Source organism: Mobula birostris, chromosome 24 (assembly GCF_030028105.1).
Source record: "Mobula birostris isolate sMobBir1 chromosome 24, sMobBir1.hap1, whole genome shotgun sequence".
NCBI lineage: Eukaryota > Metazoa > Chordata > Chondrichthyes > Myliobatiformes > Myliobatidae > Mobula > Mobula birostris.
In genome coordinates, this window is record NC_092393.1 from 17,879,247 (window position 1) to 17,902,142 (window position 22,896).

At 43.9% G+C, this 22,896-nt stretch overlaps 1 protein-coding gene across 3 annotated transcripts in view; it reads left to right on the plus strand.

Moving 5' to 3' along the window:
• The first annotated feature begins 20,894 nt into the window (after positions 1-20,894).
• The window catches only part of LOC140187173 (putative uncharacterized protein MYH16), a 328,506-nt gene continuing 326,504 nt past the window's right edge, over positions 20,895-22,896 (plus strand). For all 3 annotated transcript variants that reach the window (XM_072242198.1, XM_072242202.1, XM_072242203.1), the window contains exon 1: positions 20,895-21,126. In XM_072242198.1, the coding sequence (XP_072098299.1) occupies positions 21,043-21,126 (84 nt within the window). In that variant the 5' untranslated portion in view covers positions 20,895-21,042. The remainder of the gene's footprint in view (positions 21,127-22,896) is intronic.

A 22,896-nucleotide genomic window follows, 5' to 3' on the forward strand; every position in this document is an offset into this window, starting at 1 on the left:
GGGGGATGACTTACCTGGGACAAGCTGCAGTAGCCGGATCTCTGGCACTGAGTCTGGCTCTGCAGTGCAGAAGGGAGGGGGGAAAAGAGGAGGACGGTAGTGATAGGGGACTCGATAGTTAGAGGTGCAGATAGGAGGTTCTGTGGTCGTGACAGAGAATCCAGGATGCTTCGTTGCTTCCTGGGTGCCAGGGTCAAGGATGTCTCTGATCACTTGCAGACATTCTGAAGTGGGAGGGTGATCAGCCAGATGTCATGGTGCACATTGGTACCAATGCCATAGCAAGGAAGAGTGAGGAGGTCCTGGTGAGTGAGTATAGAGAGCTTGGTAGGAAGTTGAAAAGCAGGACCTCAAGGGTGGTAATCTCAGGATTGCTACCTGTGCTACGTGCCAGTGAGGGTAAGAATAGGATGCTCTGGAGGATGAACAAGTGGCTGAGGAACTGATGTAGGGGGCAGGGTTTCAGAATTCAGGATCATTGGGACCTCTTCTGGGGCAGGTGGGACCTGTACAAGAAAGACAGGTTACACTTGAACTACAAGGGGACTAATATCATTTCAGGGAGGTTTGTTAGTGCTATTGGGGAGGTTTTAAACTAGATTTGCAGGGGGATGGGAACCAGAGTGCCAGAGCTGACAGTGAGGCTGGGGTGAAAATAAATGATGTTAAAAGTTCAAGCAAAGCCGCAAATAGAAAGGTTGTGAATGGTTGTAAAAATCTTCTGAGGTGTATATATTTCAATGCTATAAGTATAGCGGGGAAGGCAGCCGAGTTGAGGGCATGGATTGACACGTGGAATTATGACGTTATAGGAATTAGTGAAACTTGGCTACAGGAGGGGCAGGACTGGCAGCTTAATATTCCAGGGTTCTGATGTTTCAGATGTGATCAAGGCAGAGGAATGAAAGGTGGGGGGGTAGCATTGCTTGTTAGGGAAAATATTACAGCAGTGCTCAGGCAGGACAGATTAGAGGGCTTGTCTACTGAGTCCTTATGGGTGGAGCTGAGAAACAGGAAAGGTATAGCCACATTATAGACCACCCCAATAGTCAGCGAGAATTGGAGGAGCAAATCTGCAGAGAGATAGCAGGCAACTGCAGGAAACGTGAAGTTGTGGTGGTAGGGGATTTTAATTTTCCACATATTGATTGGGACTCCCATACTGTTAGGGGTCTAGGTAGGTTAGAGTTTGTAAAATGTGTTCAGGAAAGTTTAGAAAGTTTTCTAAATCAATATATAGAAGTACCAACTAGAGGGGATGCAATATTGGATCTCCTATTAGGAAATGAGTTAGGACAAGTGATGGAAGTCTGTGTAGGGGAACACTTTGATCCCAGTGATCATAACACCATTAGTTTCAACTTGATCATGGATAAAGATAGAACTGGTCCTAGGGTTGAGGTTCTAAACTGGAAGAAGGCCAAATTTGAAGAAATGAGAAAGGATCTAAAAAGCGTGGATTGGGATAGGTTGTTCTCTGGCAAGGATGTGATCGGTAAGTGGGAAGCCTTCAAAGGAAATTTTTGAGAGTGCAGAGCTTGTATGTTCCTGTCAGGACTAAAGGCAAAGTGAATAGGAATAAGGAACCTTGGTTCTCAAGGGATATTGCAACTCTGATAAAGAAGAAGAGAGAGTTGTATGACAAGTATAGCAAACAGGGAGTAAATTAGGTGCTTGTGGAGTATAAAAAGTGCAAGAAAATACTTAAGAAGGAAATCAGGAGGGCTAAAAGAAGACATGAGGTTTCCTTGGCAGTGAAAGTGAAGGATAATCCAAAGAGTTTTTACAGGTATATTAAGAGTAAAAGGATTGTAAGGGATAAAATTGATCCTCTTGAAGATCAGGGTGGTCGGCTATGTGCGGAACCAAAGGAAATGGGGGAGATCTTAAATGGGTTTTTTGCGTCTGTATTTACTAAGGAAACTGGTATGAAGTCTATGGAATTAAGGGAAACAAGTAGTGAGATAATGGAAACTGTACAGATTGAAAAGGAGGAGATGCTTGCTATCTTGAGACAAATTAAAATAGATAAATCCCCAGGACCTGACAGGGTATTCCCTCGGACCTTGAAGGAGACTAGTGTTGAAATTGCAAGGGCCCTGGCAGATATACTTAAAATGTCGGTGTCTACGGGTGAGGTGCCGGAGGATTGGAGAATGGTTCATGTTTTTCCGTTGTTTAAAAAAGGATCAAAAAGTAATCTGGGAAATTATAGGCCGGTAAATTTGACGTCGGTAGTGGGTAAGTTATTGGAGGGAGTACTAAGAGACAACCTACAAGCATTTGGATAGACAGGGATTTATTAGGGAGCGTCAACATGGCTTTGTGCGTGGTAGGTCATGTTTGACCAAACTATTGGAGTTTTTCCAGGAAAGTGGATGAAGGGAAGGCAGCGGATGTTGTCTACATGGACTTCAGTAAGGCCTTTGACAAGGTCCCGCATGGGAGGTTAGTTAGGAAAATTCAGTCACTAGGTATACATGGAGAGGTGGTAAATTGGATTAGACATTGGCTCAATGGAAGAAGCCAAAGAGTGGTAGTAGAGGATTGCTTCAGAGTGGAGGCCTGTGACCAGTGGTGTACCACAGGGATCAGTACTGGGTCGATTGTTATTTGTCATCTATATCAATGATCTGGATGATAATGCGGTAAATTGGATCAGCAAATTTGCTGATGATATAAAGATTGGAGGTGTAGTGGACTGTGAAGAAGGTTTTCAAAGCTTGCAAAGGGATTTGGATCAGCTGGAAAAATGGGCTGAAAAATGGCAGATTGAGTTTAATACAGAAAAGTGTGAGGTATTGCACTTCGGAAGGACAAACCAAGGTAGAACATATAGGGTAAATGGTAAGGTGCTGAGGAGTGCAATAGAACAGAGGGATCTGGGAATACAGATGCAAGATTCCCTAAAAGTGGCGTTACAGGTAGATAAGGTCGTAAAGAGAGCTTTTGGTACATTGGCCTTTATTAATAAAAGTATTGAGTATAAGAGCTGGAATGTTATGATGAGGTTGCATAAGGCATTGGTGAGGCCGAATCTGGAGTATTGTGTTCAGTTTTGGTTACCAAATTACAGGAAGGATATTATTAAGGTTGATAGAGTGCAGAGAAGGTTTACAAGGATGTTGCTGGGACTTGAGAAACTCAGTCATAGAGAAAGGTTGAATAGGTTAGGACTTTATTCCCTGAAGCATGGAAGAATGAGGGGAGATTTGATAGAGGTATATAAAATTATGATGGGTATAGATAGAGTGAATGCAAGCAGGCTTTTTCCACTGAGGCAAGGGGAGAAAAAAAACTAGAGGACATGGGTTAAGGTTGAGGGGGAAAGGTTTAAAGGGAACATTGGGGGGGCTTCTTCACACAGAGAGTGGTGGGAGTGTGGAATGAGCTACCAGCGTAGGTGGTAAATGTGGATTCTATTTTAACATTTAAGAATAAATTGGACAGATACATGGATGGGAGGTGTATGGAGGGATATGGTCCGTGTGCAGGTCAGTGGGACTGGGCAGAAAAGGGTTTGGCACAGCCAAGAAGGGCCAAAAGGCCTGTTTCTGTGCTGTAGTTTTTCTGTGGTTTCTATTGCAAGCTTCAAAGGAGCACAGTCAAGCAAAATTTGAGACTGAGATGCTTACAGATGAATTAGTTCAGCTTTTGGCTAATAATGATTGCAGATCAGTAGAGCACAGCAACTGACCCTATGACCATGGTATCTACACTGAACAGAATGCCAAATTAAACTAAGTCTCTTCTGCCTGTACATGACCCATAGCCCTCCATTCCTGCATATTGAAGTTTTTCTCCAAAAGGGCAGCAGGGTTAACACAATGCTTTACAGTACCAGCACCCAGGTTCAATTCCTACCACTGTCTGTAAGGAATTTTCACATTTTCCTTGTGGCCCTGCGGGTTCCTCCTGGTGCTACAGTTTTCTCCCACAGTCCAAAGAGGTACTGGTTGGTCGATTAATTAGTCATTGTAAATTGTCCTGTGACTAGGGTAGTGTTAAACTGGAGGTTGCTGGGGGGTGTAATATTGATGTGACTCGGATACCACTGAAGATTGAACAACCACGTTTATTCACCAGACTTCCATTTTTACTTCTCCACGTCCTGACGTCATACACATTCTGACACTACGAATACTCACACAATACATTACATCCCCCTTCTCAAGATTTTTTTTTCTTTTTACAATACTGTGAATTACCAAAACAATGCCTCTAGGTATGCCCTACTTACAGTGCAACAACCATGATGTAAACTAAAAAAAAACTTAACTTCTTGTACTGTATTCTGCATTGTAACTTACAATACTAACAGGAGTGTATTTTCTTTTACTAACATAGACTAATGAACCTTTTATTTCACACCTTGGAACTTATGACATGTGTGACTTTGCCTCAAACTGTATGTCTAGTCTCTGTATCTAGCTGGAAGTTTGACTTGTCTCCCAGACCGTGTGTGATACAACTGTGACTGTGCTTGACCTTCATCAGTGTCAGTCTCTCGAGTGACCTCTGTGTCTTTGCGGTCTGCATCACTCTTGGTGTCGTTTGTTTCCACGTCTGTATATGTGTAAATGTCCTGTGCATCTGTACGTGGAAACTCCCTCTCACCTGTCTTCAGCAGATGCTTCCTGTTCCTCCTGTAGACACTTCCATCCAGCGTGCGAGCTATGAAGGATCTTGTTTGCTGATGTCTGTTCACAACCACAGCTGATTGCCAAGTGTCTCCTCTCTGTATTCTGACATTTTCACCTGTATGCAGATCTGGCAACTGTCTTGTATGTCTGTTCTTGCTTGTCTTCGGGTGGTGGTAGCTGTACCACAGATCTGACTTTTTCATCATCTGGTTTTAGCCCATCAGCACTGAGTACATGACCTATGTATTTGATCTCTGTAGTTCTGATCTTACATTTACTTTTGTTCAGTTTTAGGTTGTACTCACATGCTCTCTCCAGGAGCTTCCTCAGTCTCTGATCATGTTCCTCAATTGTGTCATCCCATATCAGCAAATCATCAATGATATTGACCACCCCGTCCAGGTCTTCTATCACTTGTGCCACGGATCCCTGGAATACCTCTGATGCAGAAAATGATATCTCCCTATGGACGTATTGAAAGTACATAATTTGGAACTTTCTTCATCCAGCCTGATCTGCCAGAAACCTTGATTTGCATCTAATACTGAAAAGTTATTTCGCATTAGGCATGCGGGAGACAACCTCTTCAACCGTGAGCAGCGGATAGCGTTCTCTTTTGATGGCTTGGTTGAGATCTTGTGGATCCACACAAATCCTCGTCTTTTTTTCTGTGACCACTGTCACCATACTATTCACCCAGTCGGGCAGTTCTATTTGTCTTGTTATGACTCCCATCTGTTCCATTCTGTGTAGCTCCTCCACTACTTGATCCCTGAGAGCTACTGGAATCTTTCTCGGGGCATGAACGACTGGTGCAGTAGTTGGATAAACCGGGTATGGTGTTTCCCTGGTAAACTTCCTAATCCAGAAAACAAGTCATCAAGGCCTTTGAGAATGTCATTTTCTTTTTCAACACCATAGCTTTGCTTCACCAGGCCTAGCTTTTTGCATATTGCTTTGCCCAGTATTGCTGGAACATGTTGCTGTACTATTTCAAACTCGATCTTGTATTGTTGACCTTTGTACACACAGGTGAGTGTTTGCCCAGTGGCGCTGTCTTGTGACCAAAATATGCAACAAGCTTGCAGGTGGATTTTTCCAGTCTTCCTCTGATATCCAGTGAGTTGAATGTTTCTGCTGACATTACATTGCACTTTGCCCCAGTGTCAAGCTTAAATGTCACATTCCTCCTGTTTATTATCAGATCTTGGGTCCAATCATCTTCATCCTCCATCTCTGCATGGTCAATATTCTTGATGCATACCTCCTGTTCCACTTCAACTGTGCCAATGAACATGTCACTGTTGCCCTCACTCTGTTCCACAGCATGCATTTTCCTTGCGTGCTCCTTCAATTTGCACATCCTTGCAAAGTGATTTCTCTCCTGGCATAACTTGCATGTCTGATCAAAGGCTGGACATTTTCTGTATCCATGTTTATAACCACATCTGTTGCAATTAACTTCCTTTTGATCATCCTGTGGAGCTGGCTTTGTCCTACTCTTGTCAGTTTTCAGAGTTCTTGTTTTGTGCACTTCAGTCTCTTCATTGAGCACTTTAACCTGACTTAACGTGATCTCGCTGGCACGGCAAACATCAGTCGCCTTATCTAATGTAAGATCCGCCTCTCTCAATAGCCTGCCTCTCACTCGATCACCCCATATGCCGCATACAATCCTGTCACGTATTAAAGAGTCATGCAGTTGTCCAAACTCACAGTCTTTTGCCTTGCTCTTCAAATCTGTTACATAGGTGTCTATGGTCTCTATTGGTCCTTGAGCCCTCGTGAAAAACCTGTGTCAGATGTATGGTAGGTTTTTTCTCGGTTCGCAGTAATCTTGAAACTTTTTCTTCAACACTTCAATTTTATCTTGCTCATCATCTTGGAAGACAAACATGTTGCAAACCTTTATTGCCTCTTCCCCCGCCATATGCAGAAACGTAGCACACTGCACTTTCTCCGTCTTTTCAGCTACGCCATTAGCAGTGCAAAACAGCTCAGATTTCTGGATCCATATTTTCCAGCTCTCAGCAAGATTACCTTGTAGGTTAAACCTGACAGTGGCTGTAACTGTGACATCTTTTACATGTCTTCTCTTCCTTTTTTTTCGCGATTTCTTCTGACATCATGTAATATTGATGTGACTCGGACACCACAGTAGATTGAAGAACCACGTTTATTCACCAGACTTCCATTTTTACTTCTCCACGTCCTGACGTCATACGCACTCTGACACTACGAATACTCATACAATACATTACAGGGGGCACAGCTCAAAGGGCTGGAAGGGCCTATTTTGAGTAGTATCTTAATAAATCAAATTTTAAAAACAACAGCAAAGCAAGCCTCTTTCCTCCATCCCACCCATCCACCTACACACACAGACAGGCCTCCAGGACAGGCTGCCTCTGGAATCCCAGATATTGGGCACAGACTTACAGTCATACGTACTGGGCCTCAACTTTTGGACTTGCTGGCCATGGTACTTCACCTTTCGGGCTTCAACCTCCAGGGTTGACCCCAGGACTCACCAATCACGGATTTTGAACAATACCTTAGCATGGACATCCGACTCTGGGACTCACTGACCTGGGGTTTCACCAGCTCTTGTCCACAAGGCCTACCAAACTGCCGTCCATCCGTGGGGATCACTGGCCTTCTGCCATTGAGCACTTCAACCTGAACGCTGGCTCCTACCCTAACTCTTCATCTGTTGTCCCTTCCTCTAGCTCATCTCATCTCTGTCCCTGAACCTAACCTGTCTCCAACTTTCAATGCTGCCCCAAAACCTTCCCTATGAACCTAAACAAAAAGTAAGTCATAGCCACGGACTCAGTGGTGAAAGGTAACATATTAAAAGTCGATTTACAAGGTAAATTAGAGTGGCAGGTGTCAACAACTACCAGGGGACGTGATGGAAACAAACACGATAGCAATGTTAATAGGTGTTCAGAAAGGAAAACAGACAGGCAGGGAATGAGAGATATGGACAACACACGACAGATGTGAGATTTAAATGGGAATCATGCTCAGCAGTGACATCCTGGGTGGACGGCCTAATCTCTTACTCTAATGTTCTACATTCTTCCTCAATATCTACAACTGTGCCAATTTTGAAGTTGTCTGCAAACTCACTAATTTGAAATTTGACCTCACTAGGTCGAAGGGTCTCAGCCTGAAACGTCGACTGTACCTCTTCCTAGAGATGCTGCCTGGCCTGCTGCGTTCACCAGCAACTTTGATGTGTGTTGCTTGAATTTCTAGCATCTGCAGAATTCCTGTTGTTTGCGTTCACTAATTTGAAAAGTAAGTTGGGGGAATGCTTCATTGAGAGCCCTGTTGTAAACTGTGGGGACTGCTTCGTTGACAGCCCCACTGTAAATTGGGGGACCGCATCGTCGAGCACCACCATGCCCTCCTCTTGTGCCAAGATGAGACCACCTTCAGGTGGAGCAGCGACACCTTACATTTCAACCAGGTACGCTCCAATGTGATGACATGAATATCAATTTCTCCTTCTGGTAAACAAATTTCTCCCCCCGCCCCCCACTATTCCACATTCCGACCTTTTACTTCTCACCTGCCTATTACTTCCCCTTGGGTCCCCTCCTCCTTCCTCTTCTCCTATTTTCCACTCTCCTCTCTTATCAGATTCTTTCTTCTCCAGCCCTTGACCTTTCACACCCACCTGGCTTCACCTATCACCTTCCAGATTGCCTTTTTCCCCTCCTCTCATCTTTTTATTCTGGGATCTTCCCCTTTCTTTCTTAGTCCTGAACAAGGGTCTTGGTTGAAACATCGACTATCTATTCATTACCATGGATGCCATGTGCGTGTTGCTTTGGATTTCCAGTATCTGAAAACTTTCTCATGTTAATGAGAGAGATGGGGGCTTTGGGGTACAGAGGGAACTTGTTGCAAACTCTTCGTACACAGGTAGAGAGAGGTAGGAGAGATGGTGAGGTAAGGTAGAAAGACAACCTATGATTTGGAGTCATCCAGTCCTTTTGCAATACCCCTTTAATTAAGGAAGATGGAAAATGATGGCCAAAGGAAGCATTGTGAATGTATTGTAAGTATGGAAATGTCCTTTGATCTTTAGCACATAAAAATGTCATGTAGCATTGGGTCAAGCAGGCCTTTTTCCTCTGAAGGGAACTTCTCGACCCAACACCTCACGACATTGCTTCCTTTGAACTACAGACAAACTTCACGCCTCCCGCTTCACACCTACACCACAGACATCTAAATGCATTTTAACCAGCAATGTCTGGTCTTCCCATTAACTGTGATTGATGCTTTTAGGAATCCATCGTTCAGACCTGCATTTTAAATTTAATCTATAGTTTATATTCATACTTGGAGATTGGCGGATGAAGTCATATGCTGAAGTGACTTACTGTAAGCGGGAGGAGAAGATGGCAGCGCAATGCAGCGCGCGCAGCTCTCCGGTGAAATGATATCGTATCTGTTAAATAGGGGCTGTGGACAATTCTGATTTGATGAAGACAGACGTGAGAAGCAGAGGAACATCTGGAGAAATTTCTGAAATGCCTGGTTCGCTGCTGTTGTTACTGTGCGATCGAGAATCTCCGGAGGGAAGGCCCCAAAATCCCCGGCTTTGCCTGCTGCTGGCAACCGAGGCTGAGGTCGAAGCGTTCAGATAGAGATGGTGGTCGGTACTCAGTGTCGGAGGGCTGATCAGAGCTCAAAGTTTTCAGATGACTCAGAGTTGGACTGTGGTCGGGCATGGCAGGGAGAGTTTTCTTCCTTCTCCCATCTGTGGGAGGTGTAGGACTTTCCGGAAACTTTGAACTTATTTACTGTGCCATGGACTGTTCTTCATCAAGTTATGGTATTGTTGCACTGTTGTAACTATATGTTATAATTATGTGGTTTTATTAGTTTTTCAGTCTTGGTCTGTCCTGTGTTTCTGTGACATCACACCGGAGGAATATTGTATCATTTCTTAATGCATGCATTACTAAATGACAATAAAAGGGGACTGCGTGTCCTCATAATCTAATCTAATCTATATGTGCTAACCCCAAAAATGCCCCAATAGACACAAAAGTCCTACCTTAAAGCTGTGTGGAAATATCTTCCCCACACACCTCAGCAAACCAGGATGAACCTTTCTCCCAGCACAGTTAGAAATACGTAATAAATGTCAGTGTCCCAGTGGTGAATGAATAAATTTAAACAGTGTTAGCCCAAAATCTGCAATATTATTGAAAAACTCACAATCAGGTATACCGATATCTGGGCCAAAACCCATTGTGTTCAATATCTGTTCACCCTAACCTGGGAGAACTCCTCCTCAGTATTTCCTCCTGCGTGTTGCCCCATACTGAATTAAAATGTTGCTCCCAGCCATCTGTGCACATCTTGGTATCAAGTGTGAATGTTGTTCGGTAATTTAGGCAACTGTATATTGCCCTTTCCCTGAAGAACACCTGCTGTGCACATCTCACAATGTATTTGAAATCCAAACTCTGCAATATTTCAGGAGGCAAATATTTGACAGTATGATCCATCTGTGGTTTCATTCCATATGACTAATTGGCTGCAATTTGCCAGAAGTTGAATAAACAAAATCTCAAACAGAAAGAGCCAGCTGCTGTTTTATTGCAAAATGCAAACAAAATTAGTGATTAAACAAATACTTGGAAGCCATTAAGTGAAATGCCTGGCACCATTTCTGCCAAAGTGCAAAACCCATTAAGTCTTAGAATTTATTTATAAGAAATACCCAAAACTTGACAGGAAAATTAGTATGATTCTCTTGAATCTACTTAATACAGGTTCTTAAGGGGAGGTAAAATTTGCTTCAATGAGAGAGATTTGGTCTTGACTGGGCCTCCTCCCTTACACCATAATTTTTCACTTGTACTTTATCAAAGCTGAAGTCACAGGTAGAACTCTACAAACAACACTGGCTTTTAGTGACAGATATTCCAGCCCAAACACAATTACTTCCAAAATCCCAGCTAAACTAACTATGAACTGACTCCTTATACTGCCATACCAAGACTGCATGATCAACAGTAATCTGGGTCTTTGACATTTGTGATGCCAAACCAAGCTATCGGACGATTGATGCTCATGAGAGCGATAAGAGAGACAATGGAGAAACATTCAAAATGCTAATAAGAGAGGAGAGAGGGATTAACGGAAAAGAAACACAATTCAGAATATTGACAGACCGGTTGCTTTGAACCTGAACTGTTTGAAGTTTGATGGACAGGTGATACCCCAGCAGGGGGATAAAAAGAGCAGGTTCACTAAGGCATGGGACACCACGAAGCCACGAGACATCGAGACCCTGGAAAGAGCGGTGTGCCCCCACAAGTGGTGGGAGTTTGGAGGTCCGGTTCGTGGGAACTGACCATAGGCTCACAGGGTGTAAAGGTACGATCGGTGGGAACCTGGTGTGTGTGTCTGCCCTTGCCTGGGTGCCGGGTTCACCGCGGAACAACAATCATACCCGGAACAGAGGTGTCACAGTCGGTGACCACAGCGGGATAGAAGACATCAAGGGTCTGCCTGAACCAAATTGTATCCCCCACCTCTCTCTCTCTCTCTCTCCCCAACAGTACAACAGCGATTACTGCGAACTGCACTAAGCTGAAATGAACTCTGTGTCACTTGAGACTGATCATTTTACCCCTAGACTGCGATAAAGCTTGGTTGATATCTTTACGATTAGAGTACTGTATTATTTGTTTCTTTAATAAAACTTTATTAGTTCCTAGTAATCCAGACTCCAACGAGTGTTCCATTTCTGCTGATTGGTAACCCAGTTACGGGGTACGTAACACGTAGCTTAGCCATTGGTTTCAGAGGAAGGGGGAGATTGCTTACAATACAAATCGAGTTTACAGCGACTCTTTTCCTAAAATGCTTTACGGGAGCACAGTGAAATAATGTGTGATGCCAAGCTAAAATACATTGCTACAAGTAATTAAAATTTTGCTACTACTTAAAAAAAGATTGTAAGATGGGGACATGGAGATGTCTGTGGAAGGAATTCTAGATTTTAATCATAAGGGGCTGAAGAAATAGAAACATAGAAACATAGAAAATAGGTGCAGGAGTAGGCCATTCGGCCCTTCGAGCCTGCACCACCATTTATTATGATCATGGCTGATCATCCAACTCAGAAACCCGCCCCAGCCTTCCCTACATACCCCCTGACCCCCGTAGCCACAAGGGCCATATCTAACTCCCTCTTAAATATAGCCAATGAACTGGCCTCAACTGTTTCCTGTGGCAGAGAATTCCACAGATTCACCACTCTCTGTGTGAAGAAGTTTTTCCTAATCTCGGTCCTAAAAGGCTTCCCCTCTATCCTCAAACTGTGGCCCCTCGTTCTGGACTTCCCCAACATCAGGAACAATCTTCCTGCATCTAGCCTGTCCAATCCCTTTAGGATCTTATACGTTTCAATCAGATCCCCCCTCAATCTTCCAAATTCCAACGAGTACAAGCCCAGTTCATCCAGTCTTTCTTCATATGAAAGTCCTGCCATCCCAGGAATCAATCTGGTGAACCTTCTTTGTACTCCCTCTATGGCAAGGATGTCTTTCCTCAGATTAGGGGACCAAAACTGCACACAATACTCCAGGTGTGGTCTCACCAAGGCCTTGTACAACTGCAGTAGTATCTCCCTGCTCCTGTACTCGAATCCTCTCACTATAAATGCCAGCATACCATTCGCCTTTTTCACCGCCTGCTGTACCTGTATGCCCACTTTCAATGACTGGTGTATAATGACACCCAGGTTTTGTTGCACCTCCCCTTTTCCTAATCGGCCACCATTCAGATAATAATCTGTTTTCCTATTTTTGCCACCAAAGTGGATAACTTCACATTTATCCACATTAAATTGCATCTGCCATGAATTTGCCCACTCACCCAACCTATCCAAGTCACCCTGCATCCTCTTAGCAACCTCCTCACAGCTAACACAGCCACCCAGCTTCGTGTCATCCGCAAACTTGGAGACGCTGCATTTAATTCCCTCACCCAAGTCATTAATATATATTGTAAACAACTGGGGTCCCAGCACCGAGCCTTGCGGTACCCCACTAGTCACCGCCTGCCATTCTGAAAAGGTCCCGTTTATTCCCACTCTTTGCTTCCTGTCTGCTAACCAATTCTCCACCCACACCAATACCTTACCCCCAATTACGTGTGCTTTAAGTTTGCACACTAATCTCCTGTGTGGGACCTTGTCAAAAGCCTTTTGAAAATCCAAATATACCACATCCACTGGTTCTCCCCTATCCACTCTACTAGTTACATCCTCAAAAAATTCTATGAGATTCGTCAGACATGATTTTCCTTTCACAAATCCATGCTGACTTTGTCCGATCATTTCACCGCTTTCCAAATGTGCTGTTATCACATCCTTGATAACTGACTCCAGCAGTTTCCCCACCACCGACGTTAGGCTAACCGGTCTATAATTCCCCGGTTTCTCTCTCCCTCCTTTTTTAAAAAGTGGAGTTACATTAGCCACCCTCCAATCCTCAGGAACTAGTCCAGAATCTAACGAGTTTTGAAAAATTATCACTAATGCATCCACTATTTCTTGGGCTACTTCCTTAAGCACTCTAGGATGCAGACCATCTGGCCCTGGGGATTTATCTGCCTTCAATCCCTTCAATTTACCTAACACCACTTCCCTACTAACATGTATTTCACTCAGTTCCTCCATCTCACTGGACCCTCTGTCCCCTACTATTTCTGGAAGATTATTTATGTCCTCCTTAGTGAAGACAGAACCAAAGTAATTATTCAATTGGTCTGCCATGTCCTTGCTCCCCATAATCAATTCACCTGTTTCTGTCTGCAGGGGATCTACATTTGTCTTTACCAGTCTTTTCCTTTTTACATATCTATAAAAGCTTTTACAGTCTGTTTTTATGTTCCCTGCCAGTTTTCTCTCATAATCTTTTTTCCCCTTCCTAATTAAGCCCTTTGTCCTCCTCTGCTGAACTCTGAATTTCTCCCAGTCCTCAGGTGAGCCACTTTCTCTGGCTAATTTGTATGCTTCTTCTTTGGAATTGATACTGTCCCTAATTTCTCTTGTCAGCCACGGGTGCACTACCTTCCTTGATTTATTCTTTTGCCAAACTGGGATGAACAATTGTTGTAGTTCACCCATGCAACCTTTAAATGCTTGCCATTGCATATCCACCGTCAATTCTTTAAGTGTCATTTGCCAGTCTATCTTAGCTAATTCACGTCTCATACCTTCAAAGTTACCCCTCTTTAAGTTCAGAACCTTTGTTTCTGAATTAACTCTGTCACTCTCCATCTTAATGAAGAATTCCACCATATTATGGTCACTCTTACCCAAGGGGCCTCTCGCGACAAGATTGCTAACTAACCCTTCCTCATTGCTCAAAACCCAGTCCAGAATAGCCTGCTCTCTAGTCGGTTCCTCGACATGTTGGTTCAAAAAACCATCCCGCATACATTCCAAGAAATCCTCTTCCTCAGCACCTTTACCAATTTGGTTCACCCAATCTACATGTAGATTGAAGTCACCCATTATAACTGCTGTTCCTTTATTGCACACATTTCTAATTTCCTGTTTAATACCATCTCTGACCTCACTACTACTGTTTGCGACCTGTACACAACTCCCACCAGCATCTTCTGCCCCTTAGTGTTACGCAGCTCTACCCATATCGATTCCACATCTTCCCAGCTTATGTCCTTCCTTTCTATTGCGTTAATCTCTTCTTTAACCAGCAACGCCACCCCACCTCCCCTTCCCTCATGTCTATCCCTCCTGAATATTGAATATCCCTGAACGTTGAGCTCCCATCCCTGATCACCCTGGATCCCAACTATATCATAATCATTAATAACAATCTGCACTTTTCGTAATCATTAATAACAATCTGCACTTTGTACAAAATTAGTGTCAATGTAGGAGGAAAGGGAATGGAAACATTATGGCTGTGCTGTGTTGGCACTGGAGTGTGTGATGACACTTGTGGGCTGCCTCCAGCACATCCTCAAGTGTGTTGGTTGTTAACACAAATGACGAATGTCATTGTATGTTTCAATGTATATGTGCAAATAAACTTGAATCTTAAATCTCTGGAGATATATAAAGATCCACAGTTGTTGGAATGTGTGATTGGAAATTCAGCTCAATTAGTGAAGGCTTCTAGATGGAATCAGGCAACTTTAGACATCCAACTGGGCACTTTGTGTCATAAGGCAGCATACCTGAATGAAAAATGCATCTTCACCACTGATCCACTATGCACCAAATTCCTTGTGCAATGCTGTTTTATAGTGTTATTGACAGATATTACACCCGGCTATTTCAATGTTTAGCTGCCCTTGGTTTTTCATGAGCTGCTCACTCCACACCCATGTGTGGCCACTCAGATTTAATACTCTAACTTGCTTTGGAGGCTTTTAATCAATCTGAAATCTGTCCAATTGGCTACTGACACCAATTGAGGCGCTGAGCCAGATCAACAACTGAAATCTTACAAGGGATGGTCACCCTGTGTGCTTTTCAATTGGAAATCACAGACCAGTTATTGGAGGCCCCCTATCATGGACAAGAGACTGCCGCACTGGAATCTGAAGCAACAAACAATCTGCTGGAGGAACTAAGTGGGTCGAGCAGCATCTGTGGGGGCGGTGGGGGGGGGGGGAGAGAATTTGTCAAAAGTGTGGGACACAAACACAATTCCTCTGATAGATATATTTGACCTTCAGTGAGGAATTACCCAACCACACATCACTTGCCGGTAAACATCAGCTTCCTCAGCTCACCTCATTGCAGATGGTTGTGACTAAAATAGAGACATACAGAATGGAAACAGGCCATTTACCCCCACCATGTCCCTATTAGTCCATCTCCCATCACTTGGACTATTACTTGCAATGCCTAGGTGATTGGTGCTCATCCAGACACTTACTAAATGCCATCAGTGACTCTGCTTCCACTGCTCTCTCATGCCCCGCATTCCAGATTCCCACCATACTATGAGGTTCTCTAAGAGGGTTTTCTAAATCTCTTACCACTCCCCTATCAATCTACATCCTCTAGTTTAATCTACCACTGAAATGGGGCAAAGTTTCTTGCAGTCTACCCTATCTCTACCCCTCATAATCTTATATTCCTCAGATATGTACTCTCTTTACCTTCTTACATTGCTCAGTATCATCACCTCTTCTGCTCCAAGGAAAACAGGCCTCACTTCTCCAGTCTCTCCTTATAACTGAACTACTCCCAGGCAACATCCAGATGAATCTCCTCTGCACCCTCCCCAGCACTATTACATCTCTGGAGCATTTAATAGGTATTGGGCACTTATCCCCACAACCCCCCACCAACTCCCCCTCAGCTATGACAACCTTAAGGAATCAGCTCCTGGCTTTCACACGTGACTTAGCTTCTAAGCCAAGTGGAACTGTTTTTACTGATAGGAGAAGAGGCAAAGGAGGGTTACTGGCACCTTAAAACCAGTCACTCAAGACAGTTGGGGCCCATCACCATGGTTGGCAGCTTGTCCAGAAGGAAAACTCTGATCTCAAATCTCCACTGCCTTGTGCTTTATCCAGTCATGGGGCATGTTTCATGAGTAAACCCCAAGGAAAAACCTAGAGTTTGTGTCCTTAAGGTAGTCCCAGTCTGAGTTCTACTCTAACAGGCAAAACCATGGGTGCCAAACTCTGCTGTTCCCCTGAATTCATCAGCTGCTTGGAGAGCTGCAGTATAGGCAAGAGCTTGCTCTCCATATCATACTGCCATGGCTTGCATACTGGCTTGCATATTGACTGATGGGGCCACACCAGCAATGTAGACAGCTAGGACACAACATCCATTGTCGACCCTGATCAAAAGCAGGCCTCAGTAGTGTGGAGGCAAGGACTGCACACAATATTCCCCAAGTTCTGTGCAATAATGTCAGAGCATAATCTCCCTGCTCTTGTATAGAGTGCCCTGACTAATAACAGCCAGTATCCTATATACTTTCTTAACTATGTCACCTACCATTCCCGATGAAGAGTTTGGCACATAATGTCAGCTATACATTCTATTCCACAGATGCTGCCTGCCCTGCTGTGTTTCTCCACTATTCTGTGTGTGTGTGTGTGTGTGTGTGTGTGTGTTACATCTATCAGTGTTGTCATTTTCAAGGATCTTTGGACGTGTACACCAATGTCCACCTGTTCCAAATACCCCCTAACATCCCACCCTTCATGGCATATCTCCTAGCCTTATTAATGCTCCCCAAATTCATCAGGATTAAACTTCGTTTGCATTTCTCAGCCCATTTCACCAACACATGAACATTACAATGCAGCCTGAGACTATCCACCCTGTCAGTCTCTGTGTCATCTGTTAATTTACTGATCAAGCCATCTGAATCCACAGCCAAATCACTCATGCATATTCTAAAACAGGATCCCAGCATCTGACACCTTTCTGTGTGGCAGGTAGGCTAGTGCCTTTGATGCATTGGGCAGTTTTGACTACCACTTGTAGAGCTTTCCTGACTGCCGCAGTGCAGTTTCTGTTCCACGCAGTGATGCAGCATGTTAGGATGCTCTCTACTGCATATCTGTAGCAGGTCATGAGTATTGAAGTGTGTAGTCCAGCTCTTCCCAGCTTCTTCAGAAAGCAGAGGAATTGGTGAGCTTTCTTGATTGTAGTTTGATTTGTGCGTTCTGATATCATGAGAAATTTTGCAAATGTGCACTCCCAAGAGTTTGAAACTGCTTGTACTTTCCACTGCTGTGCCGCCGATGTAAAGAGGGGTATGAGTGGTATGAGTTCTCCTGAAGCAGAAAACCATCTCCTTTGCCTTGTTGATATTGAGTAAGAGGATGTCTGCCAGGCACCAGACCTCGAGCTCTTCCACCTCCTCTCTGTAGGCCATCTCCTCATTGTTGGTGATGAGCCCAACCACTGTCGTGTCATTAGCGAACCTGACAATGCCCTTACACTTAATGGATGGGGTACGAAGGGGAGGTGGGGCATTAGCGGAAGTTAGAGAAGTCAATGTTCATGCCATCAGGTTGGAGGCTACCCAGACGGGATATAAGGTGTTGTTCCTCCAACCTGAGTGTGGCTTCATCTTCACAGTAGAGGAGGCCGTGGATAGACATATCAGAATGGGAATGGGATGTGGAATGAAAATGTGTGGCCACTGGGAGATCCTGCTTTCTCTGGCAGACGGAGCATAGGTGCTTAACAAAATGATCTCGCCAATATATAGAAGGCCACATCGGGAGAACCGGACGCAGTTTATCACCCCAGCCGACTCACAGGTGAAGTGTCGCCTCACCTGGAAGGACTGTCTGTGGCCCTGAATGGTGGTAAGGGAGGAAGTGTAAGGACATGTGTAGCACTTGTTCCGCTTACAAGGATAAGTGCCAGGAGGGAGATCAGTGGGGAGGGATGGGGGGGGAGGAATGGACAAGGGAGTTGCGTAGGGAGCGATCCCTGCGGAAAGCAGAGAGAGGGGAGGAGGGAAAGATGTGCTTAGTGGTGGGATCCCGTTGGAGGTTGCGGAAGTTACGGAGAATAATATGTTGGACCCGGAGGCTGGTGGGGTTCTTCTTCTCTCTCTCCTTTTTCTCCCTCTGTCCCTCTCACTATACCCCTTGCTCATCCTCTGGGTTCTTCCCCCCTCCCCCTTTTCTTTCTCCTTGGGCCTCCTGTCCCATGATCCTCTCATATCCCTTTTGCCAATCACTTGTCCAGCTCTTGGCTCCATCCCTCCCCCTCCTGTCTTCTCCTATCATTTTGGATCTCCCCGTCCCCCTCCCACTTTCAAATCTCTTACTAGCTCTTCTTTCAGTTAGTCCTGACGAAGGGTCTCGGCCCGAAACGTCGACTGTACCTCTTCCTAGAGATGCTGCCTGGCCTGCTGCACTCACCAGCAACTTTTACGTGTGTTGCATCTGCAGATTTCCTCGTGTTTGCACTGACAATGTGATACTCTGTTGTTTGGCCGTGCAGTTGTGTGTGATCAGTGCATCCAGCAGTAAACTCAGCACACAGCCCGGGGGTGCACCCATGAGGATGACAGAGAGGGAGGAGTGGATGTATATCCTGAGATCTGGGGTCTGTTTGCTAGGAAGTCCAACACCCAGTTGCACAGTGGTGTATTTAGGCCAAAGAGTAGGAGTTTGTTCACTAAGGTTTAAGATGGGGCCTCTGAAGTCCAGTGACTACTTAATGGTGGTTAACAAAATAAGGAATACAACTAAATACTTTATTAATAACACTTTTTCCGTAAAAAATTATGGTAAGCAATCACAGCAAACAATGAAAAAGTGAGCAAGGGTGAGGCTGGGTGAAGGGTGAAGCATGCAGCTGTGAGGCGAAGCTGAGGCGAGGTCGAGGCAAAGTTGGAGCCAGCAAACTTAGAGCGGAGGAGAGGCATATTCGAGGCCCGTTCACCTAATTCCAGAGCAGGGTTTGATCGATCTGAGTGCCTGGACAATTTGGAAACGTCAGGTACGGAACGAAGTATGGTGGCATGGTCCAGACCCAAAGTGTATCGATGTGACAGGGCCCGGATCTTAGAGCAAGGGACATCCTGATGTTTGTACAATTTAAATGCCAGGCCAGATGAATTGAAAAGGCAGGGTGTCAGGACTGGAGGCGAGGGTCAGGCCAGTTCTGCTCGCTGCTCCACGGCACTAACTCCACTCTGAGACTGAGGCTATGGTCTGCTCTGGGCTTCATGTCTGAGGACTCGTTTTCATTCTATGTTACTTGCTTACTTTTATTGGTTGGATGTTTGACAGTCTTTTTTAAATGGGTTCTTTTGTCTTTTTTGTTTTGTGGCTGCTTGTAAGGAGCCGAATCTCAACGTTGTACGAGGGCTGATTGATAAGTTCGAAGCCTAAGGCAGAAGGAGTCAATTTTAGAAAACCTAGCACATTTATTTTTCAACATAGTCCCCTCCTACATTTACACACTTAGTCCAGCTGTCGTGAAGCATACAGATCCCTTCTTTGTAGAAGTTGGCATCTTGGACCTCCAGGAAGTGGTCCACAGCAGGGGTGATTGATAAGTTTGTAGCCTAAGGTAGAAGGAGATGAGTTACTAACTTCAAACTTTCTGCATAGTCACTCAAAGAGTTGAAATGCACGTGCACTTAACGAGAGCTGTATAACTCATCTCCTTCTACCTTAGGCCACGAACTTATCAGTCACCACTGCTGTGGACCACTTTTTGGAGGATCAAGGTGCTGACTTCTACAAAGAAGGGATCCATATGCTCCACGGCCACTGGACTAAGTGTGTAATTGTGGGAGGGGACTATGTTGAAAAATAAATGTGCTAGGTTTTCTAAAATTGAATTCTTCTGCCTTAGGCCACAAACTTACCAATCACCGCTTGTACTTTTATCATAAATGTACTTTGAACTTTGAAAGTCTGTGCAACAGTAGAGGTCAGTATTGGAGTGGAACAAGGCGACTGGATTGTCCATTTGCAGTATAGATTAAAAATAATACTGTATTAATATTTTTTCTATCTCCAATCCTTCAGGAATTTACAGTCAAAAGTACAGGTAGTGTAAGAAATATTCCTTCCACAGAACTGCATCTGTTAGTTTCTTGCCTTAATTACGTTGAATAAAACTAAATGAAGATGCTTTTATCTTAAGTGTCTCTGAATAGAAAAGAAGGTTGGGGGGTTCACTCAGGGTTTTTACAAATATTCTAAACCTGTCTTTCAAAAATAGTATTGATTTTGTCAGTGGGGAACATTTACACCTCATTCTATTCGTGCTGACAACCTGAAGCTTGCCACACTTCTGAATGTGAGAGCTTCCTTCTGCAGTCTTGGTTTTAACTCGTAAAAAATATATGGAGCTCTGCAGGGAAGTCGCCAGAAACTCCCCTCCCTGCCCCTGCGACAGCTAGGATTAGAGTTGAAAAGGTTATATTGGTTACAACAGAAACTGCTCCTCTTTGGAAATGTTGGTGTGACTGCAGCCGCCTGCCTTACTGCGGATCTAATACTACTGATGTTTATTGATCAGATAAGAGAGTAATTGAATGCCTGGGCCGGATTGCTCCTTGCGGGCGGGGTTTTCTTTAAACTATAAAGCAGGGGAATGTTTTCTCCACACATTTGGCTTCAGGGCTTAGCTGAAAATATCCTTTACTCAGCGATTCTCTCCTCCACCCATCCCCCATCTCTCTCTCTCTCTCTCTCTCTCTCTCTCTCTCGCACTCTCTCTCTCTCTCCCCCCCCCCCTCTCTCTTTTTATCTCTTTATCTCTACCTCTCGCTTCCGAAGGGTCAGATCACACCCGGCTGGTTATGCTGGTCTCGCACAATTCCTCCTTGTGGCTATGTGATGGCGGGATGAGAGGCTGTTGTCTGGAAGGATGGAGAAGAAAGTTTGTGTGATCCAAACAGATTTTCATCAGTATCGTCCAACTGTCAGTGTTCAAGTGAAGCCTCTGGCACATGTAAGACAGAAATACTATCCTCTTCCTCATTTTTGAAGCTGTCAGTCTTTGCATAATTTATGTTTGATCAGTTTACAATGGCGATGTCTCCTAATTTTAATGTCACTCTGCCTCTTGTATTATCTCTTAGTGCATGTGCTAAGGACTCATCTATGTCAGTGGTGCTACCAGGTTTATCTAGAAATAATATAGATTTTTATTGTGCTTTACATATGCAGTGACTGAGTCTTGCTAAAGTAATATTATATTTAAAAATACATACTTAGATTAAAATTAAAATTGGCTACCATGCTATTTTGTGGTGGTTGTTCAGTGGAAGTCAATTTGTTTAATATGCCTGAATAGGTTTAATAAAGTATGTTTTTTTTGAAAAGCTGAAGTAAAGTTAAAGGGAAAGAAAATCAGAAACAGTATCACAATACTGCAAAAAGCCTACCAGTCCTAACAGAACACAACCTAACAGAAAAACACTCATATTTACATGTTCTCAGAATGTTGTATGTCCAACTTCTGATCTGCTGTAATTAGATCAAATTACCGGCAATGTAAAAATAAAACTGATAATGTGTTTATTTGTCACTGCTTGAAATCAGTGTCAGCCTGGATTCCAGAGAAGTTGATTTGCTCTTCATGTACTGACATGGATTAGTTTCCAACCAACTGAAAGGAGGGAGGTATTTTGATTTAAAATCTATGCTGAAGGATAACCTCTCTAACACACTCGCCAACATTTGGAAATTTGTGCCACAGTTGCAACTTCTTTTCTACAGAAATTCAGGGAACAGTTTGAGACTGTACAGGAGCTTCTCAAACTTCTCCATCGAAATCTCTGTCCGTGTGATGATGGTGTTCCCATGGTGCAGTGGGCCAGGAAGGTCTGGGATTTGCATCAAGTGATGATGAAGACGCGGCCCTATGTTTCTAGGTCAGCTGAGTAAGCAGCTGAGGAAAATCTGCAGGTTCTGGTGACACATCTATAATTTTTCTGCACATATCTTCCTTGGTTGTCGATTTTGGTGACAATATCAATGAAACAAACAGTGAATGGTGCACAGAGCAGCCATGTTATGTTTTGGACGAGATGAATATTTGGAGTGGAGTTTTAGGTAGCAATTGGTCTACTTTGTGCTGAATAATGTTGAGTTTCTAACATTGTAGATGATGGAAATTATGGTGAATTAGGTGGTGAACTTTGGACAACTCAATCACTGGGCAAGACTGAGAAGGTCAGAGTGTTGGGTTGGGGGCAAGGGGTTTGCTGTTCCACGAGTTTTACTCGTATTTGCGCTGAACTAAAGATGTAGCCTGCAACTAACAGGCTCCTTAATCAGCAGCTAACTTCATATCTGTAGACTTACTTTTGTGAACTTCAGTTCTGAATGTTACTTGCTTACTTGTATTGTTTGCACAATTTGTTTTTTTTCTGCACATTGGGTGTTTCACAGTCTTCTCTTTTTTAATGGGCTCTATTAGGTTGCTTTGTTCTGTGACTGCCTGTAAGGAGATGAATCTCAATGTTGTATATAGTATACATACTTCGATAATAAATGTACTTTGAATTTTGAGTCATCCCTCCAGGTTACTGAGCCTCAGACCAAACTAATGTCCACTGCATTTATGTGTCTATTTCGATTTAGGGGGACTTTGCAATGCCATTGAATTTCATGGAGACTACTTCTGTTGGCATGGTTATTGCAGTTACTATGCTGTTTCTGAATGTTACCCAGGTCTTACTACACTTAAGTTTGACAACATCGTTATCTGAGGAGT